The sequence below is a fragment of the Telmatherina bonti genome, assembly GCF_933228915.1.
Source record: "Telmatherina bonti genome assembly, chromosome: 2".
NCBI classification, from domain to species: Eukaryota; Metazoa; Chordata; class Actinopteri; order Atheriniformes; family Telmatherinidae; genus Telmatherina; species Telmatherina bonti.
In genome coordinates, this window is record NC_136620.1 from 7181542 (window position 1) to 7208031 (window position 26490).

At 47.2% G+C, this 26490-nt stretch overlaps 2 protein-coding genes across 4 annotated transcripts in view; one reads left to right on the plus strand and one right to left on the minus strand.

Annotated features, from left to right (window-relative positions):
* The window catches only part of ckap5 (cytoskeleton associated protein 5), a 32699-nt gene extending 19473 nt beyond the window's left edge, over positions 1–13226 (minus strand). For both annotated transcript variants that reach the window (XM_079252767.1, XM_079252766.1), the window contains exons 1-17: positions 13123–13226; positions 9412–9519; positions 8252–8445; positions 6584–6790; positions 6276–6447; positions 6064–6196; positions 5889–5989; positions 5098–5211; positions 4873–4977; positions 4686–4775; positions 3067–3231; positions 2677–2805; positions 2421–2594; positions 2245–2346; positions 1847–1957; positions 414–506; positions 24–209 (exon numbers count right to left, since the gene is read on the minus strand). In XM_079252767.1, coding sequence (XP_079108893.1) covers positions 24–209; positions 414–506; positions 1847–1957; positions 2245–2346; positions 2421–2594; positions 2677–2805; positions 3067–3231; positions 4686–4775; positions 4873–4977; positions 5098–5211; positions 5889–5989; positions 6064–6196; positions 6276–6447; positions 6584–6790; positions 8252–8445; positions 9412–9468 — 2133 coding nt within the window. In that variant the 5' untranslated portion in view covers positions 9469–9519; positions 13123–13226. The remainder of the gene's footprint in view (positions 1–23; positions 210–413; positions 507–1846; positions 1958–2244; positions 2347–2420; positions 2595–2676; positions 2806–3066; positions 3232–4685; positions 4776–4872; positions 4978–5097; positions 5212–5888; positions 5990–6063; positions 6197–6275; positions 6448–6583; positions 6791–8251; positions 8446–9411; positions 9520–13122) is intronic.
* A 1792-nt stretch (positions 13227–15018) lies between these two features.
* On the plus strand, positions 15019–25273 carry cstpp1 (centriolar satellite-associated tubulin polyglutamylase complex regulator 1; the record flags this gene model as incomplete). Of its 2 annotated transcripts, none has more annotated exons than XM_079259303.1 (9): positions 15019–15156; positions 15326–15428; positions 15861–15991; positions 18134–18218; positions 19238–19323; positions 19996–20203; positions 20284–20393; positions 21282–21345; positions 25105–25273. In XM_079259303.1, the coding sequence occupies exons 1-9, from the start codon at positions 15114–15116 to the stop codon at positions 25271–25273; spliced, it is 999 nt and encodes a 332-aa protein (XP_079115429.1). In that variant the 5' UTR covers positions 15019–15113. The 2 variants fall into 2 exon arrangements, with proteins under 2 accessions (XP_079115429.1, XP_079115430.1); XM_079259304.1 differs by lacking the exon at positions 25105–25273 and adding an exon at positions 21512–21543.
* Positions 25274–26490: the final 1217 nt, after the last annotated feature.

A 26490-nucleotide genomic window follows, 5' to 3' on the forward strand; every position in this document is an offset into this window, starting at 1 on the left:
TCCAGGTTTACGAGCTTCCAGACCTGCTCTGCCGTCCACGGCAGAGAACACGCCTCTCCGATCGCCGTCAGCGCCTCTTTGGCGTTTCCTCCACACTTCACGTCTCCAACCTTGTCCACCAGGCCGTCCAAAACCACCGAGGCCGACGTCTTGGAGAAGTGACCTCTCCGAGCGACCAGAGCCACGATGTGCAGCTTCATCTGCATCACCTACACAGGGTGACACGAGGGGGCAGCGTTACCAAGGCAACGCCCTGCCGGCCGCGTGAGGGGAGTGTTTCAGGCAACATCTGGATGCTGCAACAACTCCCAACAATTTCAGAACCCGGGGAAATAAATTCACCTAAACTTCGCCTCCAAATAAACAACTCATCCTTCGTCTCTGAAAACATCATCATCACCTAAAGCAGTTACCTGGAAGTTTGTCTCCTTCCAGCCGGGTTTCTTGGCCAACATCTTGACCAAAGCCTGGCAGGGCATCACAGTCTTGTCCATGGTCTCCACAGCCTGCAAACACACACACACACACACACACACACACACACACACACACACACACACACACACACACACACACACACACACACACACACACACACATCAGCATCGCCATGTTCCTGCCCGTCTGACAACAGATGGAACCTTTTCCACAACTCCAGCACCGTTTCTTCCTCCTGAAAACTCATTCTCTCCCGTCTGGGCTTTCAGGAGACAAAACACTGGCATTGCTACAAACAGCTACACATGTAAAGAGAATCCACCGACATATTTACACTTCCTGTCAACAGTTTCTGCTAAACGTGAAACTGGAGTTTAGATTAACACGTTTCTGCATCAGAAAACCAGGATTTCATTCAGATTAATAAATTATCCATGCCCCATTTTCCAACATTTTACTCCTACAGACACGTAGAGACACTTTTCCTCATCTTCAAGATTATTTCACTTTTTCATTATTTGATCTATTCTGGAAATATTTATAAACAATTCATTGTCATATTTATAGAACAGAAATATTCTATAAAAACTGTTTTCTTGTCCTGATCATCACCGAGGTAATTATGTGTTATCTATGTAGGAAACTTTACAGTTTATTCTTCAGTGTGTGGCAGTGTGTGTTGGTGACTTCATGTCCACTAAAGTGGAAAAATTGTATGTATTTTCCTCACTTATCCATATGCATGAAAACAGCCGTTACGAGGGCGTCGACTGTGGAGAAAGAAAATGTGGACCGAGTGCAGATCCCTGTGGGACACCTCTGGAAAACTCAAAAGATCATCTAACTTGAAACCTGTTAGCTCTGAAACACACACACACACACACACACAACATACACTGTTTCCATGTTTCCACACGTCTTCCTGCTACTATCTACCTGCTGTCCTCACTGCAGCACCTCCACCTCAGCTGCATCCCAAACGTCTTCTTGGCTTTATTCCAGCCATAGAGGATCATTATTTTCCTGCTTTTCTCATCACTTGTTGATCTTTGGCTGCTCCTGATTGGACGTTACCGTCAGTTTAAGCTCTCTGATTGGTGGAAAGTCTGACAGGAAGTGTCTTCATCATCACTTCTGAGGCCTCATAGAAATAAAAAAAGTAACAGTGGACCTTTTTTATGATGTAAATGTGATAAATAGTGGTGTTTCGATGGTTCATGTAGAGTCTGGACTGTAAACCTCCTGGGTGGAAAATGCTGGAGACCCTCCGGAGACCTGCTGAACGATGAGCTATTCACGACAATTTACCTCACAGAGTCGCAAACAACTGTTCTTGACTCAATTTGGGAGTTTTAAGGGTTAAAATTACTCAATTTATTGAGTTTCTAAACAAGCAGGAAGTCTTTACCCTCTGGAAGTCCTCCATACTGGCCAGTCTCTCCTTCCAGTTGGCCGAGTCCAGCTGCTGCAGACAGGAAGCAGGAAGCACGCCTGCCGCTACGTCCTCACAAGCTTCAGTCTGAAGAGACAAAGGATTTATGTGAGCAGGAAACCAGAACTGGTGACCAGTAGCCTGGCTGCTTACTGCTGGGACGCTCCCAGTCCCTGAAAAACTGACACCTAAATGCAGCTTCACTTGTTTGAATCAACCAGATATTTATTTAAACGCAGATCCTGATCAACATGATGTAGGAGGCCCAGACAACGCGGCGTGTTAGATGTTAGGTGAACATGTGACACCAGCAGGAAACAAACTGGTTTTTTCCCACTGCTGTGTGTTTGTGGTGGATTCTGATCTGTACTTACAGACAGTTCAGCCTCCGTCAGCTCTTTGCTATCAGACGTTTTCTTTGCTTTCCCTCCAGCTGCAGACGCCGCTTTGCCTTTTTTAGCCGGACCCGCCGACACCTGCAGAACCCAGGCGGGACGGTTCAGATCAGCTGGTGGCGAAACAAAACCCCTCAACAATCTGCTCCACTTACTTTGCCGACAGCAGCCGTCTGGCTCTTCTTAGCTGGAGCCGAGGATCTGGAGGGAGCTTCTGCAGGAGGAGCAGCTTTAGCAGCAGGTTTCTTTTCCCCCGCTCCTCCTCCTCCTCCTCCTCCTGCACCCTTCCTCCCTCCAGGGAGCTCCACTTTATCTGCACACTCCTTAATCTGTCAGGAAAAGAGCAACCATGGTGGGAAGTTCATGGCTAAGAACAGAAGCCTTCTTCTGTCCCATCATCCTGGTCCTCACCTTGTCCAGTTTGAGTTTATCCAGATCCGCCAGGAACGGGTTCACCGCCTTCTCCCCCACCACCTTCATGGCCATCCCCAGGGCTTCGAAGGCCGCGTCGCGGACCTCTAGGGCCGAGTCGTTCACTTGCTGGTTACAGAAGGAAAGACGGGAGGTTATACTGGATCTGCTGGAGCAGAGGTCTCCAACTGGGTCTGAAATCCAGCAGGTTTTCCAGGTATTCCTGCTTCAACACTCCTGAATCTAATTAAATGGATCTAAAAGCCAATAGGCTTCTGCAAAACAATCACATGGCATCAGCTGTTGGAGAAAGGACTCATGGAAGACCTGCTGGACAGGTAGGACCAGCTGGAGAAACCTGAAGCTGAAGACGAGTGCTGAGGCGAGTACCTTGATGAGTGCGGCGCAGAGAGGCTTGAGGACGCTTTTCGGCAGCGTGGCCTGCGTGCAGTGTCTGAAGGAGCGAGCCAGGAACAGAGAGGCCTGCTGCTTGATGGAAGGGTTCTTATTGTCCATCACAGCCAGGATGTCCTCCGACAGGTTCTGGAGAGTCGTCTGATGGAGACAAAGCAGACATCAGGAGGCCATTAGAGGAGCAGCATCGGCTGTCAGCTCAGGGACCAGACGTGGGGGTAAACCATTTCCATGATGCAGACGTACAAACGGTTCTGCATCGATGTAGCAACGCAGCATACGGAGTTATAATAATGTGATGCCTACATGCTGCCACGACTCAGCAGATAAAATAATCCCCCCGACAAGATCAGAGGCCGAATCTGTTTTGAAACCTTTACTTAGAAAAGCTACTGAGAAAGAATCTCATTGTCCCGGTGAAACCACACAAACTCCGCAAAGTTAGCTTAAGGCTAAGGCCAATGGAAAATTCCACTGGCAGGCTAGCAGTTAGCAAACCAAAATGATTCAAACTTTGTCCTTCAATGTTTACTGAAATGATATTCTATGTTTAATATAAATCAGCCACAATATTTACAGGAAAATGTTTTCTATCAAAGAAGAACACAAACGTTTGTCCACATGGACTACGGCAAGGCTGAAGGGCCAGAACCATAGACTGTATATAAAAGATGGGCGGAGCCTCCGTGACGTCACCCGTAGGTTTCTGAAGAGCTGAACTGAAGCTCGGTGGGCGGTTCCTACCATCACCATCATGGCAGGGGCATGCGTGTCGTCTCACCCAGAAAATATAAATATGGGCAAAGAGGTGGAGCTGAGAGGGGGGCTGTGAGCGTCATGGTGGATGATTGACATCGAGCGAACTCCGAGCTTTCTGTAGCTAAGAGCTAACCGAGCTAACGAAGGTAAGCGGGCTAAAGCTAAGTCACGTTGTTAACTGGCTAAAAACCACGGTTGTTCTACGTTCTTCTTACTTGAAGCGGGAGATCGGGTACCTGTCAATCAAAAGGACACGCCCCTAAACATGCCTAACTTCGAGATTAAATTACTTTAAAATGGGCGAGTTAGAAAAAAGTCTATGTGGATTTGCTCTGTTTTGCAGCCCCTAGTGGATGAGTGGGGAACTGCAGTTTTATGCACTTCCACATCGGCTTCACTTTTAACCGCTGGCTGCTCCGTCAATCTTTCATATACGGTCTGTGGTCAGAACACACTTCTTGTCTCACAACTGCAGAGCTGCATCGCTTTTTTCCAAAACAATGTCAGGTGTGGTCACAATGTTTATTGTTCCTTCTGGAAAATCAATAAAGTTAAAATTATTGTTTTGTATCAGGACATTAAGGTTGATTTCTGATATATTTTAGAAATACATAAGAAGTTAAACCATCCGACTGCTGGCATTGACTGACGAAGAAAGCAGCGATACAGCAGATACAACATGGTGCTGCATCGTTGAACCGAGTCATTGACCCGATAATCGTAACTAAAAGGAATCCTGAGACACGCAGCCCTGCTGGAATGTACATAAAACCCGGCTCTTCATCTTCATCTTCATCACAACAGCTTGTTTCAGATCTGAGCGGGACTTTACTCACGGTGAGGAAGATGGCATCGATGGCCTCCTGCAGAGCCTGGACCACCTGAGGCTTCTTCTCCTTGAACTTCTCTAGAATAGTTGGAACAACCTAAAACACATGCAAGGAGGATTTGGTTCTTCTGTAGACGATACAGAAACAAACATGCTGCTGTTGAACTAATCGTACGACAAGGAGCTGAACTGACTTGTCCTGCATATGTCCCGAACTTCTTCCTGAGGCCAGCGGCCAGTCCAGCCAGACATTTAGCTGCCATCGACACCAGCATGACGTTGGCATCCTTCCCCACCACCTGGAACACAGACGCAGCAGAATCACCTCAGTAACTCCTCCCAACACCAGCAGCTCAACACCAGCAGCTCATTCTCAGTCCGGGGCAGAGCCAGATCGCCGCCTGTCCACCGTTCTCTACCTTCTTCAGGGCCCGGACCAGGTCTCCGTAGTCTCCGTTCTCCAACTTGGGGTTCTTGGTCAGAGCTTCAACTGCTTCCAGAGCTTCTTTCCTTTCCTGCCACTTTTTAGCTTCCTGCAGACGGCGGAAGGAAAGAGAGAAGCATCAGTCCACCAGTTTCCTGCTCATTTCTTAGTAAAATAATCTGATTTATCTGATGAAACAAGAGGAAAACATGAACCACATGGAAGGAACAGAAAAACAGTAAAAGCCAAAGTAAAACGCTCAGACAGGAGGAAAACCCAGTAAGGACAGGTTTTTTATTTTTCTATGTCCAAAAATACTAACATTGCACCGTTTCAGGATTGTGACAATTCTGCAGCACCCGCTGGTGGTTCTCAACCTTGAGACGACTGACAGACCGTTGGACCGACAGACCAATGGACGGACAAACGAGACAACCGATGGACTGGCAAACTGACCGATGGACTGACGGACCGACCGATGGACTGACGGACAGCCCGATGGACGGAACGATGGACTGACGGACTGATGGACCGACCGATGGACGGAACGATGGATCGACGGACTGATGGACTGACCGACCGACGGACCAATGCACAGACTTATGGACTGACCGACGGCCCTCTGGTAGCTGAATGAAGGGGGTCCTGGGGGAAAACGGGTTAGAAAGCTCTGGTCGGCAGTGAGAACACATAAAAGCATCGGTTCAGCTCCGCGCTCGCTGCAGTGAGAAAAGAACATGTGATCTCCAGGCGGCGCCGTCTTCCACGGCTTCGTGACAAACTCACAATTTTCTCGTAGAAGTCTTTGGGCATCTTGGACAGAATCTCTACAGGCTCCAGCAGCTCGTAAGGATCCACAGCTGCTGCCGTTTCCTCCTCGTCCTCGCCTGCAGGAGGAACATAGAGGAGGTGACTCCTCAGTGGGACAGGAAGCAGCGAAGCTGATGGCGCTCCGACCTACCGTCAGACTGCTCTCCGCCTTGCGCTTGTTGCTGCTCGAACTTCGCCTTCAGGTCTTGCTGGGAGCGCAGGAAGCGGGTCTGCTTGGGAGGGGACGAAGGCAGCTTCACCCACTCCTCCTCCAGCTCTTTCAGCTGTGGAGACAGAGGAAAGACACGGCTGGTTGGCTGAAAGCTCAACCCTGAAGCTGGAGGTTACGGCGGTGCGTCCCACCTGCACAGAGTTGATGCCCTGCAGCGGCGGCCTCAGAGCGTCTCGGATCCATTTGTAGATTTCCACAGCCAGCAGCTTGGCTTCATCTCTCACCGCTTTCTCTCTGGATTCAAACTGCTTGGCTAAGACTTTCACAACCGGCTTCAACGGCACGATTTTGGACCCAAACTCGCTGTGAGAACATGACAAAGATGTGAGTTAGGCTGCATTTTCCTGGGTTTGCATGCAACGAGGACATCCTGCTCCAAACAGCAGAATCGGCTCATCTTCACTTGGATAAAAGACGTTTAACATGAAAGCAAACGGACCTCAGAGCCTTGCGGAGCGTCTCGATGCACGCCACCACGATCTTGGGGTTCTTGTTGTCCAGACCTTTCAGCAGCTCGTCCTGAACCACCTCCGCCTTCTCGATCTCGATGTACATGAGGCAGATGTCCATGCCCAGCTCCTTGGCTCGCGCCTTCGGCTGGTTGAACACTTTGGTCACGACGCCTGACACCACTTCCCCCGTCGTCCTGAAGCAAAGAAAATGGCATCAGATCCTGAACGCACATGAAGCGCCGTCCGCTTCATGTGCGCAGGAACCCCATGGGGGGAGGGAGAACTTGTCATCACTGGTAAAACTTGATGGTTTTACTGGTGATGTCAAAATCAAACCATGAATGCAGACACTGAATGAAGTCAAGAGGTGGTGGGACGCGGTATGAAACTGCCACAGCTACGCTGGTAGCTCCGCGCCTCAGAATGCTGAGAACGAGATTGTTTCACCTGAAAACATGTGTTAGATCTTCACTGCCGCCTCCAGAAGCGCCGCAGCGGCAGGAGACTCTGCCGCCCGACATCTGCACATGAACGTAGCATGCAGAGTGCAGCGACAGGAAGGGGGGGAGGGGTGATGGTTAAACTTTAGTTGCTTATTACGTGTGGAGTCCAGCGTGAGGACAGACGGGTACTGAGAAGTTGACTTTCCGATAAAGATATTATAGCAAACGCGATGCTAATGCTACTGTGGGCTAATGACGTTGACACTGGTTAGCTTAAACGACGCAGCGAGACGTATTAACCAGTAGGACTGCGACGACATGCTTTTGTCCCGATTCAATTTGATTCCGATTTTTTGGGTGTCGATTGAATTTAATTTGCGATTCTCACAATTCTTCAATGTTGCTGATTTTTGTAGATTAAAAACAAAAAATGAACGAAACTTTTTTTTGCTCGTCATTTTTCTTGATTTAAACGAGGAGAAAACAACCCAGCAGCCAGACCATCATTCTGCTGCTATAACGCCCAAAAAAAAAGTAAAAAGATCAATAAAAACAATAAAAGTTTATGTAACCAGTGTGTCGGCCGCTCGGCGAGCTCCTCCTCCTAGATGGACCACTGGAAACACCAGGACTGCTGAACTTAAGCGTGTACCTGAACCACAGTGCGTGATGTTCCACGTCACACTGGAGTCGCGTTACATGATGGAACAACATGCAGGTAAAAATTAAGTCTGAATCGGACCAAAGAAGTGGACTGGGCCCGCCTCCAAACACAGACCTCAAACTGTGGGTTCAGCAGTGGTTTCAGAGGCTGTAGAAGTAAAACCGACCTGCGGATCCTGGTACAGTTCTGCAAGGTTTGGATGTTTCCCTGCTGCAACACGCCTGATCTGAAGGAATGAGTTGCAGAGGGTCGAACATTTCAGCAGGAAACATGTAAAACCTGCAGGACTCTGGTTGTCTCGGTGCTGCGGAGCTTCATCTAGTTTAGTTCCATCATGGACCAGTGGATGTGAAGCCTGTATAAACCCCAGGAAACGTTGGTGTTTCTGCTAAGAGGAGCTACAGCAGCATTTAGAGCAAAGCTGCTGCTGCTGGGAACCAGGCATCATGTCGTCCTGCTCCGTTCCAGACGTCCCTCCACCACAACCTCTTCCAGCCTTGTTTAGAGTCTCCTGACATGCAACCAGTTTAACCACCAGCAGAACTCACTTTCCAGCCACGTGTGCGTTCTCGATGAAGGCCAGCGCCGCCTCCAGGCCTTTCAGCTGAGCCACGGCGTTGGAGTCGGTGACAAACTTCTTCACCAGTCCCAGATACTTCCCCCACTCCGGACTCTTCTCATCCTCGATCCTCTGGAACAACTTCAGAGCTTCCTCGTAGCCGTTCAGCCGGGCTTTCCACACCTGCAACACACACAAGGTTCAAAGCTGCCTCAGGAGGAGGAGGACGACCCGTCCTTCTCCTGAGATGTGACCGTTTCCAAACAGCCAGCGACCCGGTGCTGCGGTGTTATTACACATGAACAGGATGATGCGACGGTGTTGTCACAGGATGATGCGACGGTGTTGTCACAGGATGATGCGACGGTGTTATTACAGGATGATGCGACGGTGTTATTACAGGATGATGCGACGGTGTTATTACAGGATGATGCGACAGTGTTATTACAGTGTTATTAATCCTGAATGTAAAACCTCGTAAGGATCTAAACAGCAAGTCTGAAGAGGCTAATCTGCAGAAACTCTGCTTTAATACCCGACGGCTGCAGCTTCAGGAAACATGGCTGCAGTCAATGGGACTCCCTTCACCGCCTGAAGGACCAGGTGAAGAGACTCTCCAGCGCGTGGCTTTGATTGACAGCCCACACACAGGCATGCTGGGTCATGTGACCTGCGCTACGGCTGCAGGCTGTTTACAGAAAGCTTGTTTAGCGTTTTGCCACGTCGTTCGTCAGTAACGCTGCTGCTGATGATGAGCTCATGATGATCCTAAAGCTTTATTAAACTGTAGTTTATCGTACAGAAGACAGATAACATTATGAATGTTGTTTATTTACTTATTTATTCTCTGCATCTTTTCTAAGTAAAATTATTCATTTCAGACTTTCAGACTTTATAAAACCTTAAAAACTTTCTTTGCACAGGTAGCATGAATGCTAACTGAAAGCTACGAGCCGAACCAGCAGGTCTGTTTGTGAAAACGCGCTGTGATTCGTTCTGGCAGCCCGACGCCGTGTGAATCTGCCACATCCTGCAGGAACCACCGCCTGTTGATGACCATCCAATAACTGCTTGTTCAGCCCGACAGCATGGAGATAAAACGCCGTGGTCATGGCTGCAGGTTGTCTGTGTGAGGGGGGTGGGGGTTACCTTATGTTCACATTTCTGGTCGATGGGAAGCTTCATCCACTCGCTGTCATCCCCCATGGTGCCTGCTGGGGGGGGGGGGGGGGGTTGGGCTTCCCCAAAGGAGCTTAGCTAGAAAAACACAAAACAATTATTTCATCAGTTTTCTGAAGGAACTGTGGAGATTTTTAGGCACAGACGCCTGAAAGCACCACGAACCGACGCCCCCACTGGGACCTGAAAGCACCACGAACCGACGCCCCCACCGGGACCTGAAAGCACCACGAACCGACGCCCCCACTGGGACCTGAAAGCACCACGAACCGACGCCCCCACCGGGACCTGAAAGCACCACGAACCGACGCCTCCACCAGGACCTGAAAGCACCAGGAACCGACACCCCCACCGGGACCTGAAAGCACCAGGAACCGACACCCCCACCGGGACCTGAAAGCACCAGGAACCGACACCCCCACCGGGACCTGAAAGCACCAGGAACCGACGCCCCCACCGGGACCTGAAAGCACCAGGAACCGACGCCCCCACCGGGACCTGAAAGCACCAGGAACCGACGCCTCCACTAGGACCTGAAAGCACCAGGAACCGACACCCCCACCGGGACCTGAAAGCACCAGGAACCGACACCCCCACCGGGACCTGAAAGCACCAGGAACCGACACCCCCACCGGGACCTGAAAGCACCAGGAACCGACACCCCCACCGGGACCTGAAAGCACCAGGAACCGACGCCCCCACCGGGACCTGAAAGCACCAGGAACCGACGCCCCCACCGGGACCTGAAAGCACCAGGAACCGACGCCCCCACCGGGACCTGAAAGCACCAGGAACCGACGCCCCCACCGGGACCTGAAAGCACCAGGAACCGACGCCTCCACTAGGACCTGAAAGCACCAGGAACCGACGCCTCCACTAGGACCTGAAAGCACCAGGAACCGACGCCTCCACTAGGACCTGAAAGCACCAGGAACCGACGCCTCCACTAGGACCTGAAAGAACCATGAACCGACCCCCACCGGCACCTGAAAGTCCCATAAACCGACGCCCCCACCAGGACCTGCAGCCGCCAGGCCGGAAGTGAATAAAGGCTGTGAGGGAGGCAACATGGGAGTCGTGTCCTGATTGTGGACGTTCCACCGGACTCTGCTGTCACATGTGGATGGATTTCAGAGGACATACAATCAGGACCGGTCCCGTACTACAGGCCAGTGAGACCGAGCTGGAGTCGTTCTTTTAACTTACTGAAGGACATTATGTTGGGACTAACTGGGAATTAGGACATTCATATTTCGACTAATCGCCCAGCTATACCAATACTTATGTCCACACAGACCCAATGAATCCTCTTATCAGATCCGACCCCGACTGTCCAGAAGAGATGCCAAAAGCAAGACTCACTCTCAGCTGAAAGCATCTGCGAGCATGTGGCAGTCTAATGCACGTTAAGAGATGGGTTTGAATTTCCCATCGATCTGATCCAGTCTGGGAAACCGGCTGCAGGATGCTTTCAGCTGCTAAAAGCAAGAAGTTTCTTAAAAGATCTGCAACTTTCCCCCAACAGGAAGCCGAGTAGCTGGAGAGATCCCAGCATGCAGAGACTCCATGCAGAAAGGCCGCTGTGTAACACCCCACCCCCCCCAAGCCAAGACTCAAACCAGCTAACTTGTTCCTGTGAGGCCGCAGTACTAACCACTACACCACCGCACCGTCTGTGTGACCACGGTGTCATTATTTTAGATGTGTTTGATGAAAAGGGTTTGGACGACATAAGTCATCAACTTCTGCCAAAACCCTTTTCAAATCTCAGAAACTTGTTTTCTTTATTGTAACAAATTTTTACTTTTCGTTTTTTACTTTAAAATAAAGAATTATAAAACGTCTGATGTCTTCTGGTGAAATACAACCGGGGTGCTCTTCCTTTGAGGTGGACGCCCCTCGCAACCACATTCCTACCCTCGCCATGGTGGGACAAGCTGGAATGTGTGGGACAACAGCAGCCTTTAGAAACACACACAGAATACTAAGTCCCACCACTTTTAACACAACAGCCTTTAGAAGCTACAAGTATTCACCCCAACCATCCCAAAGACCAACGAAGGACAAATATAATTCATTACACAAGTTAATCAACTGATCCGTAAGTGGGAAAACGTGGACCAGTTTGGTTATGATGTGCAGACCTGCAGCGAGAGTTATCACACACTAATTTGGGCTTGTTCTGAAAGTCGTTGCTCATTTACCGCTGCAGTTTGTCCCTGCGTAGCAGAACCTGTCAAAGTCCTCCATCTTTGTAGGATGTTTGTCACCAAACAGAGCTGATAAACAACAGCTGAGAACTCAGATTACCTGCATTTTATTTGCATGTTTCTATTTTATGATGCCTTTTACTTCCGCTTCACCACATCTGAGACAAACAACTTCATAGTCCCTGAGGTAGGCCAAAGACTCGGCCCAGCAGCCAAGGTTGCATTCATAAAATAAACTAAAACCAAACACTTTATTTTAGCAGGTATTTTGCTGGAAGAAACAGAGATCTGCACATGGAGATCTATAAACTGACCTCTCTGTCGTTTTCACACAACAGCTGACAGGCTCACTTGTTGTTTTAATAACCTAGTCTCGTTTGAGCTGGTTTAATGGATCTAGTTTCCCATCACAATACCTGATCAGGCCCAGATGTGAGGAGGCTTCAGCTGCACATCACCAGCACCATGTTCACTTCAGATACAGCAAAATATTAGACTTTTATATCATTATAATCCTGCTGTGTCAACAGTAAACATCAGCACATCACCAGCACCATGTTCACTACAGATACAGCAAAATATTAGACTTTTATATCATTATAATCCTGCTGTGTCAACTGTAAACATCAGCACATCACCAGCACCATGTTCACTACAGATACAGCAAAATATTAGACTTTTATATCATTATAATCCTGCTGTGTCAACTGTAATCAGCACATCACCAGCACCATGTTCACTTCAGATACAGCAAAATATTAGACTTTTATATCATTATAATCCTGCTGTGTCAACTGTAAACATCAGCACATCAATGGAGCCTTAAACTGATGATTAACTTTAAGTTCTGCTTGTCAGCATCAGCTCGTTTACAGCAGATATTAAGCCTGTAAATATATATAAACTATATATACTTTTTAAAAAAAACCTGTGCACGTCCGCGTACACCGAGCCGCAGGCAGCTAGCCTGCATCCTGCATCAATACACCCTATCATTGATCAATTAGCAACCGATCAGAGCTGGCAACTTGCTGACAGACATGTCATCTTCAGATAGCTTAAACAAGGAGTGGTCGGCATCTTAACTAGCTGTCGACAGCTACGACTAGTCAGACTAGCGCCGTTAACTAGCTGTTAGCACGCTAGCCTAGCAACGGTTGCTAGACTAGCCTGCTAATTCTGGCCAAACCCGCTTTAACAAGTAACTTCTAATGTGTGGCTTTTAAACAAAATGAGGCTGGAAACGTCACATTCGGAAGAAATGCGCGTAAGGTCATCCCGCTGGTGGCCGGGGACCGCCGCCACCTGCTTGGAAACCGGGCTATGGGCTAACCGTCCATCTGCGCCAACGCACCCAGGCCTAACGACGCAGTTCCCCGCAACAGCTGAAGGAACATATCGGTCCGGCCAGCACTGTCTGGGTTCAGCGCTATATTTGACCAGAACCAGAAAATAAAGTAAAACAATGTACCTTTTTGTTTCTCTGGGAGACAATGTGATGCTGGCAGGGGATGCGGGAGATAATGAGATCACCGCCGTGCAGCCCGGGCGAGCTTTATACAAGTTCAGCCGTTTCCACGCAGAAGACTCGGTCTCACTTCCGGTACAAAATAAAGCCAGCAGTTCTGACGGTCTCCCATTTCATCTAACATGCACAATTTCCTTTAATATATCACGACTTGAAACGGAAATAAAACGTATATGGGTAAATAATACAGGTTTGAGTGTGTAAATGACTTGTTGCCTAATTTAAAAGTGTTGCGTACTTATTTTGAAGATAAACTTCCGGTTTTGTAGCTGCAAAATAAAATGAAGTGACAAATTCATTTTTTAAAAAAAGCTGTCTGTTAGGTTTTTTAAACGACTCCAAGGGCGGAGAGACAGAGGAGGGTGGAGATTATGGAGAGCAGTTTGAGACTAAATCATACAAATTAAATAAATACTGACTTTAGTTAATATGCCCGTGAAATAAATTTTTACTTTTCAGTGGACATTTTTAATTTAGTATTTTTTTACAACCTTGTGATTATGTCTGAAAATGATATTTTTTTCCTCTCTTGTTTTTGATATGAACATTTTTTATAAAATATTTGTTTGAAAAAACTTTAATTTGTGCATTAAATACATAAAGGGTCAGAAAACCAGAGTGAACCATAATAAAAGTGTGATTGTTCCTGCACAAAAAGATAAAGTGGCCCTCAAGTGCAAACCACATCTGCACGTTTAAAAAACATATTTACAAAACACGACCAATGGAAAAAGCACATTGACAAATTGACAACAATTTAAAACTATTCCACAACTTGAAAAACACACACACAAAAAAATAAATAAATAAAATAAAAAATAAAAAATAACAGCAAATTTTAAAAAGCACAAATACATGTACCAACTAGGGGCCTCATTCATAAAACTGTGCATAGTAACGGTGACAACAGGTGGCGTTTGTACGGAAAACAGGAAATGCAGTTTAGAATCTCATTAAACGACCAGACTTATCCAGAAAGTGAAAATAAAGTGGTCACACAATAACCTGTAGGGACAGCCGGTCAGAGTTGGTGTGGACGTAGGGACATTTTACCGCCAAGTGGTGTTTTGGTTAATCCCAAAGGTTTTACCAAAACCTTTGGTAAGGTTTGTGTTCATATATATATATATATATATATATATATATATATATATATATATATATATATATATATATATATATATATATATATATATATATTTAAAAAATATATATATATATTTAAAATTTGAGTGAAATCTGCTTCCATAGAAGGGAACCACCCTGGATCGCTTATCAGTCTTACAACCCAAGGAATCCGCAGTACAACAGTGAAAAATATACACATATTTACTACAGAATATAAAACTGAAACAATATAATTGAAATAAAATTATCCAAAAAAAGGCCTTGAGATCCTGCAAATTCACATTTCTTTCATTTACGTTCATTCTGATGGTTTTCCTTGTCTTTGTAAAAACAAAGACATTTATTGGTTACATTTGAACTGCGCTCCGCCCACAATGTACAAATACTCGTTGCCAATTGGCCTAAAAATTTTTCGTCATACTTAAAAGAGATCGGATTGGCTGATGCTATGCCATTATACTAAGTCAATCTGGTTCTTTGGATAAGTAGCCTTTAATCGTCATGTTTTTAAAATAATAATAATAATAATAATAATAATAATAATAATAATAATAATAATAATAATAATAATAATAATAATAATAACAATAAAACAAATAATAAAACAAAAGGGAACCTTTGTTAGCAGTCTTCTGGGGGACTTTAATTAACGTAGCTCACAACATCCGGCTGTTTCCATGGCAATCCGCCATGTCAGGGAAGCAGTTAGCATGATAGCAGAAATAAGGTTACAGCAGAGGAAGCATTAAAAAAGTTACACACATCTTTTTTTTTCTGAGCATCTGTTTGTGGATCGGAGCAGCAGAATGAGCCGTCTGAGTCCCGCTGTCCCAGCCGAACAGTACCTCGGTAGGTTCCGAGTTAGCAGCCGCTTCTCATCTCACACAGCCCGGTTCTGTTCTGACACAGCCCGGTTCTGTTAACCTCACACAGTTCTGTTCATCTCACACGGCCCGGTTCTGTTCTGACACGGTCCGGTTCTGTTCTGACACGGCCCGGTTCTGTCTGTGTCTTCCAGCGGACAGCCGTGTCCTGTTCTACCTGAGCGATGCCGTGACCCAGCTGCTGGAGCATAAGGAGGAGTACACCCAGTTCGGCCTGATCCGATACTTCGCTGAATAGTACGGTACCGTCGGTCACATGGTTTCTTACTGGTCCAGATCCAGAACAACTGGTCAAGTTCTGTAGATCTGAAGGCTGGATTTACCATTATGGTTCTGTGATGTCTGGTGGTGTGTTCAGTATGGATGTCTAAGCAGTTCAACATGATGGTGAAGACCTTCATAGTGCTATATAACAGACGAGGGGGTTCTGGACCAGTCTGGACCGGTCCATCTGCAGTTCTGACTCGTCCCCCATAGAGGATGATGGAGGATTTAGAAACATCCTCTACCCTGTATGACGTGCCTCATCAGATTGTATAGTTGATGTCAGACCCGGTTTATGATCCGGACCGTGTATTGTCTGCCTTTCTGGGCCAGAACTCAGGAGGACCCGGATGTGTGTGTACACCTGTAAGCTCCACCCACAGGTGCTGTTTGGTGTGTTTGTAGTTTCAGCAGCGTGAAGAACGGCAACCACGTCCTCTTCAGGGAGTTTAACTACATCCGAGCGACTCCTCACAACCGGGCGTCCTTCATCCGAGTCTTCTGGAGATGCTTCCGACAGGTCGGGAAGAGGAGAGGTAACCATGGCAACGTAGTTATTCCTGATTAATCACTAAATAGTCTGTTGAGTGATAAATGTTCTCATTTATCTGAAGATTTTCAGAAAACAGATGAGTTCATGTTGAACCCTGAAACACCTAGAAACATTTAACCTGCTGATGTCATAGAAATTAGACGTCAGACTGGAATTATCAGAATCTACTGATCCGAGAAAGTCTTGATTGCAACCTGGAGAATGAGGCGGGGCTGGATGTCCAACTCCACCCCCTCAACATTTTGATTGGATTAACCCTAACCCCATGCCCATTTCACATCCAACCACGCCCAATATCCAGCCCCGCCCCATTCTCCAGGATGCAGCCGGGGTTTACCTACTAACCCTGACGTCCTTACAGCTCCCTTTACCACCAGGAGGCAGTGCAGAGTCCAGAGGTCTGACGTCAGTTTCATACAAACATGTTGACATGAAGGAGATGAGGATGACTTTTAGAGAGAAGTATAAAAGATGCAGCTCCGTAGATGGTGGAGGTTGGTGCTGCTATCAAACCATAGACTGTGGATAAAAGATGGACTCTCCGTGATGACACCCGTAGGTTTCTGAAGAGCTGAATTGAAGCTGGGTGGGCGGTTCCTATCATCGCCATCTTGGCAGGGGCATGTGTGTCGTCTCGTCCAGAAAATACAAATATTGGCAAAGAGGAGCGTCATGGCAGATGACTGACATTGAGGGAATTACGAGCTTTCTGTAGCTAAGAGCTAACCCGGAGATAACAGGAGCTAACCAGCTAACGGAGGTAAGCGGGCTAAAGCTAAGTCACGTTGTTAACCGACTAAAAACCGCGGTTGTTCTACGTTCTTCTGACTTGAAGCAGGAGATCGGTACCTATCAATCCAAAGGACACGCCCCTAAATATGCCGAACTTCAAGATTAAATTACTTTTAAACGGGCGAGTTGGAAAAAAATTCACTCCCCCCACAGTTGTCATGAAGGTAAACCTGACCTATTAAACCTAAAATGGATTTTTGAACCAGGCTATAAACATATTTATTTCTGCTGTAAACATGTTTAATTCTGCTGTGAAGTTGGTCTTTTTAACATGGGAGTCTATGGGGATTTGCTCTGTTTTGCAGCCCCTAGTGGATGAAGGGGGAACTGCAGTTTCATGTACTTTGACATAGGCTTCACTTTTACCCGCCGAAGGCTTCGTCCATCTTTCATATACGGTTTATGTATTAAGTATGTCACACAGCTTCTTTGTTCTAATTATACAGCCCAACTGTGCCCCCTTGTGGTGTCTGGTGGTACTTCACCATTCGCTCCGCTAGGCCCCAGGATGGATCAGGTTATGTAGTAAATTATGCAAAAGATAGCCAAAATGCTGCATATCTGTCTTGTGGACCCTTTACGATGGACGCAGAAGATGTAGACTGAGACAGTTTTATCTGCCTTCTGAGTTGGTTATGTTGCTTAATTTGGTCTGTTTTAAAAGAGCTAGCTGTCCTTCGCATGACGCACAAAAGGAAGCAATACCACCTGAAACGGCAGGGTACAGCCTTGGGTTGTGTAGCTGACACACAACCAGTGAAAGCAGAACCAGAGAAGAAGAAGATGACTCAGAAACAAACAAATAAAAAAAAAAACCTGAAGAATTCACGAGTGAACCCAAAACCTTTGTGGTTTTCTTCTTCTTCTGGGGTTTTTGGACAGTTGTAAACAACGTTATGGCGGTACATCACCGCTACCAACCGCTGTCAGAACTCTGAACTCAGCTGTGCCCCCTAGTGGACGAACAGACTTAGCAACCATGGCAACGTAAAGACACACGGAATATGAGGACGGCGACGTATGACAACGTTCGGAACGGATGTCTACGTTTACGTACATAACGAAGTATAATCAGCTTTAGAGTGTCACACTCCAGTCCTCTGTGTTTGCTGTTTCCCTGCCCCAACACACCTGATTCAAATCACATAGATCCAACTGCTGCTTGTCAACTTATTCATTCATTTTGGTCAGGTGTGTAGGGACGACATCTGGACCTGAGCTGGACACCCGGCGCGGAGCATAAACTCGTGGTGCTGAAGGAGCTTTTCATGTGTCAGGAAGTCGTATTAAACGTCAGGATCTGATCGGCGTTTTGGCTGTCTGTGTGTTGCAGACTTCCTGTCCGTGCTGGAGTACCGGTCTCTGCTGCAGCTGTTGTGTCCAGACTTCCCGCTGGAAGTGGTTCAGAGTGCCACCAGGTCAGCAACACCATCACCTCATCCGCCCAGCTTTCAGCGGCTCTCTGAGCCGTAGACGCAGCTGAGACGGGCTGCAACAGACCAGCAGCCGGTCTGGTTCAGGCTTAATGAGGGACCATGAGGACACCACACAGACAACATGAGTTCCATCACATTCAGCTGCAGCGTGTCAACCGGTTTAAACTGGTCACCAAATAGATCATGTTTTATTTTATTCAGATAAACTGAAAATGATCTAAAGCATTGTTTCAGTTTTACAGTGTGAGAGTTATAATTTACTGCCTTTTCAGAGCATTAGAGGACAAAAAGTCTTCTCACAAAAACTGCTACAAAACCTTCAAGGTTTCAGTTTTTCCTTCTTTTTTTAGTTCAGGTATTTAAATAAACCTGAACACTTAGAAATAAGTAATTATTCAAATTATTTTAACCATTTAAGTTCAACATGATGCAACTTAAATGGAAAGCAAGTTATTTTACACAAATTACAGTGTGTGTGTGTGTGTGTGTGTGTGAGTGTGGGGAGGGGGTATTGAAACATAATAAAAATGATGTTTCTGATTTCCAACCTTTTCGGAGCATTAGAGGACAGAAACATCCTCCAGTTGCTTCAGGCTAAACCAAAACAAGCAAATATTCACTATTTTCATTATTTGAACCCTTTAAGCACCAGTTTGATGACATGATGTGTCTGTTTTTAGGAAAACAACGATTATTGTCCATCTAATAGATGATAGTATGAGTCTTTATTTCCTCAGTTTGATCAGGAATGATGTTGATTTTGCAGTTTGAGAAAGTTATTTGGGGCGCTGTGGGACGGTTTCATGTCCTCTAAAGACTGGACCGGGAAGTTGATTTGTCTCTGGTGTCCTTTAAGGAAGCAGGAATTATCTTAAGGTTGTTGAAAAGAAACACTTTTTAGTAAAACTCTTCTCATAACAACCAGAAACATGAACAGAAGAAAAGTCCTACAAGGATTAAAAGTCATCTGGTTTACAGACTTTTATTTTCTCGTTCTGCAGAATTGTTCTGATGGACGACGCCACCGACTGTCTGATGTCCTTCTCTGACTTCATTTACGCTTTCCAGCTGCAGTTCTACTACCAAGGTACCGCATCCCGACGAGCCGTGCGGGGAGACGTAGACCGAGGCTGTTTGAGACGATAGTTATTTACAGTAAAAGTGAAAATATTGGCAAACTTGAAATGCCTTTAAGCATCACGTTTATTGGAGAAACAGCCTGTAGCTGATTTTATAATGTTATATTTTCTCACCATGTGACAGCAGGGACCCTGGTCGAAACGATGCGGTGAATAATACAGCAGCACCGACAGAGACTATTCACACTTTGAACGCTGTTCAGGCTTTATGCTGCAGAATTTGTGTCTTAGATATGTCTTAAGTTTTGAATCCTGCCTTTCTCTACAAGAAATCCGAAGGTTTCATGAAGTACTTCCTGAAGGAAAACAACTTGTAAACAACCGTTACTGCCCGGCAGTTCTCCCTGAGACGACGCTGCTTCTTACTGTTTGCAGGCGATAAACAGACGAGTGGAGGGATTATTGTTCAGCGTTATTAGACTCACAGTGACGTAGTCATGTTAAAGATTGTTAGACCGACTGGTTCTGACTCGGTTTCTATGTTTGGACATGTTTACGATAAATCACATGAACTGAAAGACGGGAAACGTTCAGAGTAAGAAGCTGCAACAGGAAGCAGATGAAGGAACAAAGGAACGGGTCAGAACCAGGTGAAGTGTAGCAGGAGCTTCTTTCTGCAGAGTTCTTGGACAGCGTTCTGCAGATCTACCAGGATCTGTTGGCAGGAAAGAGTCCCAACACCGTCATCGTCCCCACATCCTCCTCCATCGAGCAGCTCCACCCTGCGGCTGCAGAGGACAACGAGAAGATGGTGCAGCCGCTGGACGGGGTGGAGCCATCCATGCTGGCCGAGTGTGTGGACGCTCTCTGTGACCGCTTCAAGCACAGGTAAGCCCTTCATCACGCCTCATCGCACCTTATCACGCCTCATCACGTCCTACGTAACAGGCGTGTGTGTCTGTGTCCAGCCACCCGTCCAGGTCATGTATGAGGGAAATCCTGGAGCAGACCGAGAAGGTGTCGTACTACAGCTTCCTCATGAGTCTGTCCAAACTGGAGAGCATCAACCAGGCTGTTGGTAGGTAACACCACGCATCGCTGCTTCATCGCTCGCCTTTGTCCAAACGACGAGCGAACACTTTCTCTGAGTCTGAGAAACGTTTCATTAAACTGTCATTTACATCAGTCATCAGCTGCGTTTCCATCACAGTTTCTCACAAAATCAAAGAAATTTATTTAAATGTAAAAAAAGAAAAAAACACAGTTGTGATTTGAAGGCATTTTTATTTGTTCATATTGTGTTCATATTTATTCATACCCTTTCATTAAAGAAGGAAAAAACAGCTGCCTGTAAAATAAGCTGAAACTGACTAAAGTAATAATAATAAAAATTTGATGAAAATCATGACATTATTTTCTAATTCTGGTTCAATAGAAATATATTTTTTTTAAAAGCAAACAAATAAGATAATTTATTCCATATTCCATCAGTCATAAAGTAATATTTAGTTGAAGAATCCTTTAATGTTTCCGCTCCAGTCAGGTGTTTTCTGTTCCTCTCAGTCAGACTTCTGCACCTGTTGACAGGTATTTTGTCCCACTGTTCAACAGAAAAGTCTCTCATTTGTCCAGGACACATTTGTTTTTGGTTTTTTTTTTCTTTCTTCAACTCAATTAAATGAAAAAACAGTGTCTTATATTACTAAATTATATTTTTGCAAATTTTTATTTATTGTTCCTTTTTGTTGTAAAAAAGAACAAAGACTGTTGTAAATTCAGCTTTTCTTTAATGAAAGGGGATGAATACATATGAGCACAACTGTAGGTTTTAAATATGTCATATTTTGAGTGATGGAAACACGGCTAATGAAGCTAACGGGGGAACTTGGCTCTCAGTGAACCATCTGACCAGTTCTCGCAGCTCGCTGCAGCACCAGGCGTTTACAGCCTTCCTCTGTTCATGCAGGAGCGCTGCCCAGTAAGGCCGAGCTGCTCATCGACCCCGAGATGGACCAGGAACTGGATAAACTGTAAGAATAAACACTCTCTCAAACACACACACACTTCCAGAGCGCCGCTAAACTCAATCAGTTCATTTCAAAAAGTATGAAATTTAAAGAAGAGATGTAAATTCTTTTCCAGGTTCTGGTCTAAATTCTGGTAACTCTCTTCTTGTTTCTCTTCCTGATCATGAAGCTAGAGGTTCCCAGCCTGTGGCCCCGTACCCCTAACAGGGGCCCTAACATCACACAGCCGCTGTGTGAGGGCCTCAGACACAGATCTGGACATGTATGAAACCACATGTTGACCTGTGTGTGTCACGTCTACATGAATAAACGTGTTGCCATGTGATTGGCTGATCAGATATTAGTCTTAACTAACAGTTAAAGTGTGTATTGTCACATTATCCTGTTCAGGGTGGCTCGGGTCGACGTCAGCCACCCACTGGGGTGGACACCAGCCACCCTGAACCAGTCATCGGTCCCTTCAATTTGGCCCAGTCTGCAAGTCCGGCAGGTTGGAGGGACGTTGGGACAGATTAATGCAGCAGGACCCAAGTCCGGTCCTGGAGATCTACAGTCCAGCAACGTTTAATGACAATTTCCACCCGGCATATGTGTGATACCTTCCGGCTGCGCTGAAGCCTCCTATGTCTTTTTAGCAACACTAAGTCTTCTTCTCGGACCCATTCTGCTTGTTCCTGGAGTCCAGATGTTGGTCCATGTTTCAGCTCTCTTATTTTGGCCAGGTAAAACCACCCCCAGCTGCTGGTGGCGCTACACAATGTGAAGCGGTTCTCAACTCCAGCCCAGTAAAGAGTTGGTGCCAGGATAGAACCAGAGAGCCAGGAGTCGGTGCTTAGGTGGTCGAAAGAACCAGTGCGTAGTTTGGCCCTGGCCCCATACCAGCACTGGACCCAGCTCGGTGGAAAAGAGGCTACAGGGGCTACAGGGGCTACAGCGGCGCGTCCGAGGTGCCTCATCATGATTCTTTGCTAAAAATGCACCCCCGGTGTGTTTCTGATGGAGCACCTCTCCAGAATGTCTCAGTCTCAGCATTTCAGACAGAGCAGTGCAAAGCATGTGGTAAATTTCAAAATAAAAGCCTCTGTGCAGGTTTGAAATGGCTGAACTCTGTTAGCATTAGGTCTTCACCAGTAACACCAGTAACATGACATGCAGGTGAGAGAATCCAAACATTGGATTCAGGTGTGGAGGAGAAGAGATGTGTCTAAAAGCAGGATTGTATTTCCAGGACCGGAATCGGGCACCTCTGGATTAATGGTTGGGAACCACTGCAGGAGAAACAACAACCAGCAGTAAAAACAACAACCAGCAGTAACCCCTCCCTTCTTAATGTGGTGGTGTCAAACCTGCGGCCCAGGGGCCAAAACGGGCCCAACAGAAGGTCCAGCCTTGTCCGCAGGATGTAGAAAATGACATAAAAGATGCTGACTGTAACACTGGAGTAAATATAACTGTCATATTGTAGTTGAGTAATGTGAGGCGGAGGACATTGAGTCCGAATGGGCTGTGTTCCGTGCCTCTATTGCTGAGGCGGCCGGCCGGAGCTGTGGCTGCAAGGTCGTTGGTGCCTGTCGTGGCGGTAATCCCAGGACTTGTTGGTGGACACCAGCAGTGAGGGATGCCGTCAAGCTGAAGAAGGAGTCCTATCGGGCCTTCTTGGCCTGTGGGACTCTGGAGGCAGCTGATGGGTACCGGCGGGCTAAGCAGCATGCGGCTTCGGCTGTCGCCAAGGCAAAAACTCGGGGATGGGAGGAGTTCAGCGAGATCATGGAGAAAGACTTCCAGACGGCTTCGAGGAGATTCTGGTCCACCATCCGGCGGCTCAGGAGGGGGAAGCAGTGCTCCATCTCAGGATGTTGTGGGTCGGTGGAGGGAATACTTCGAAGACCTCCTCAATCCTACCAACACGTCTTCCGATGAGGAAGCAGAGCTGGTGGACTCAGGGGTGGACTCTCCTATCTCTGGGGCTGAAGTCGCTGAGGTGGTCAAAAAGCTCCTTGGCGGCAAGGCCCCGGGGGTGGATGAGATCCGCCCGGAGTTCCTTAAGGCTCTGGATGCTGTGGGGCTGTCCTGGCTGACACGCCTCTGCAGCATCACGTGGACATTGGGGACAGTACCGCTGGATTGGCAGACTGGGGTGGTGGTCCCCCTTTTTAAGAAGGGGGACCGGAGGGTGTGTTTTTATTTATTTTTACTTTAGTCAATTTCATCTTATTTTACAGGCAGCTGTTTTTTCCTTCTTTAATGAAAGGGGATGAATAAATATGAGCACAGCTGTATCCATATGTGTATTATAATTGTTGAACTTTGAATTTGTGATAAGAAAAAAAAATTATAGGGGAATCACACTCCTCAGCCTCCCTGGTAAGGTCTATTCAGGGGTCCTGGAGAGGAGGGTCCGCCGGATAGTCAAATCCCGGATTGAGGAGGAGCAGTGTGGTTTTCGTCCTGGTCGTGGAATAATGGACCAGCTCTATACCCTCTCTGGGGTCCTGGAGGGGGCATGGGAGTTTGACCAACCAGTATGTAGTAGGGGTTTGTTTCCGGTGAGGGTTGGACTCCGCCAAGGCTGCCCTTTATCATCGATTCTGTTCATAACTTATATGGACAGAATTTCTAGGCGCAGCCGAGGGGTTGAGGGGATCCGACTTGGTGGCCTCAGGATTGGATCCCTGCTTTTTGCAGATGACGTGGTCCTGTTGGCTTCCTCTGGTCGTGATCTCCAGCTCTCACTTGAGCGATTCGCGGCCGAGTGTGAAGCGGCTGGGATGGGAATCAGCACCTCCAAATCTGAGACCATGGTCCTCAGCCGGAATAGGGTGGATTGCCCTCTCCGGGTCGGGAGTCAGGTCCTGCCTCAAGTGGAGGAGTTTAAATATCTCGGGGTCTTGTTCACGAGTGAGGGAAGGATGGAGCGTGAGATCGACAGACGGATCGGTGCGGCATCTGCAGTAATGCGGACTCTGCGCCGGTCTGTCGTGGTGAAGAAGGAGCTGAGCCAGAAGGCGAAGCTCTCCATTTACCAGTCGATCTACGTTCCTACCCTCACCTATGGTCATGAGCTGTGGGTCGTGACCGAAAGAACGAGATCTCGTATACAGGCGGCTGAAATGAGTTTCCTCCGCAGGGTGGCCGGGCTCTCCCTTAGAGATAGAGTGAGGAGCTCGGTCATCCGGGAGGGGCTCAGAGTAGAGCCGCTGCTCCTCCGCATCGAGAGGAACCAGTTGAGGTGGCTCAAGCATCTGGTCAGGATGCCTCCTGGACCTCCCTGGTGAGGTGTTCCAGGCACGTCCCTCTGGGAGGAGACCCCGGGGAAGACCCAGGACACGCTGGAGGGATTATATCTCTCGGCTGGCCTGGGAACGCCTCGGGATCCCCCCCGCAGAGTTGGCAAATGTGGCTGGGGAGAGGGAAGTCTGGGCTTCCCTGCTTAGGCTGCTGCCCCCGCGACCTGACCCCGGAGATTTAAAAAAAAAAATTAAACTAAGATTTATCAGTTATGAAGATTTTAAACATTAAAAAGTATACAGTCTATTAAATTTGACTTGTCATGTCAATATATAAAATGAGAAAATCTAATTTTTTTTTTCATAAAGAATAATTCATTAGATATAAAAATCCTGCTAATATTGTTCTTGTCAGTAAAATAGTTTGAAAACTAAAGTTTCTTCCTGGTCTGGTTCAGTCCGGTCTGGTCCAATTGGAGACCAGGTTTTTCTGACTTTGACATCCAGGCCTCTCTGTCCTCCTCCTGCTCCCCAGAATCGCTCAGATCTCGGTGAGCCCCGGCAGCAACAGCAGCGGCAGCGCCGTGGGGGTGCTAAAGGAGGTGCAGAGGAGGGCGTCCCCCCGCAGGAACATCCACCACCGGAGGAGGATGGAGGTGGAGAGCGACGGCTCCACCGAAGAGACCGACTCTTCTGAAAACTGAGCTTCCTGCAGGATGGTGGGGGTGGGGGAGCTCTCCAGATGCATCTGTAATCCCTCTTTATTGGTCCAGTTGCAGCTGTAATCCCTCCTCATTGGTCCAGTTGCAGCTGTAATCCCTCCTCATTGGTCCAGTTGCAGCTGTAATCCCTCCTCATTGGTCCAGTTGCAGCTGTAATCCCTCCTCATTGGTCCAGTTGCAGCTGTAATCCCTCCTCATTTGTCCAGTTGCAGCTGTAATCCCTCCTCATTGGTCCAGTTGCAGCTGTAATCCCTCCTCATTGGTCCAGTTGCAGCTGTAATCCCTCCTCATTGGTCCAGTTGCAGCTGTAATCCCTCTTTATTGGTCCAGTTGCAGTTGTAATCCCTCCTCATTGGTCCAGTTGCAGTTGTAATCCCTCCTCATTGGTCCAGTTGCAGCTGTAATCCCTCTTTATTGGTCCAGTTGCAGTTGTAATCCCTCCTCATTGGTCCAGTTGCAGCTGTAATCCCTCCTCATTGGTCCAGTTGCAGCTGTAATCCCTCCTCATTGGTCCAGTTGCAGTTGTAATCCCTCCTCATTGGTCCAGTTGCAGCTGTAATCCCTCTTTATTGGTCCAGTTGCAGATGTAATCCCTCCTCATTGGTCCAGTTGCAGTTGTAATCCCTCTTTATTGGTCCAGTTGCAGTTGTAATCCCTCTTTATTGGTCCAGTTGCAGTTGTAATCCCTCTTTATTGGTCCAGTTGCAGATGTAATCCCTCCTCATTGGTCCAGTTGCAGATGTAATCCCTCTTTATTGGTCCAGTTGCAGATGTAATCCCTCCTCATTGGTCCAGTTGCAGCTGTAATCCCTCCTCATTGGTCCAGTTGCAGCTGTAATCCCTCCTCATTTGTCCAGTTGCAGCTGTAATCCCTCCTCATTGGTCCAGTTGCAGCTGTAATCCCTCCTCATTGGTCCAGTTGCAGCTGTAATCCCTCCTCATTGGTCCAGTTGCAGCTGTAATCCCTCTTTATTGGTCCAGTTGCAGTTGTAATCCCTCCTCATTGGTCCAGTTGCAGTTGTAATCCCTCCTCATTGGTCCAGTTGCAGCTGTAATCCCTCTTTATTGGTCCAGTTGCAGTTGTAATCCCTCCTCATTGGTCCAGTTGCAGCTGTAATCCCTCCTCATTGGTCCAGTTGCAGCTGTAATCCCTCCTCATTGGTCCAGTTGCAGTTGTAATCCCTCCTCATTGGTCCAGT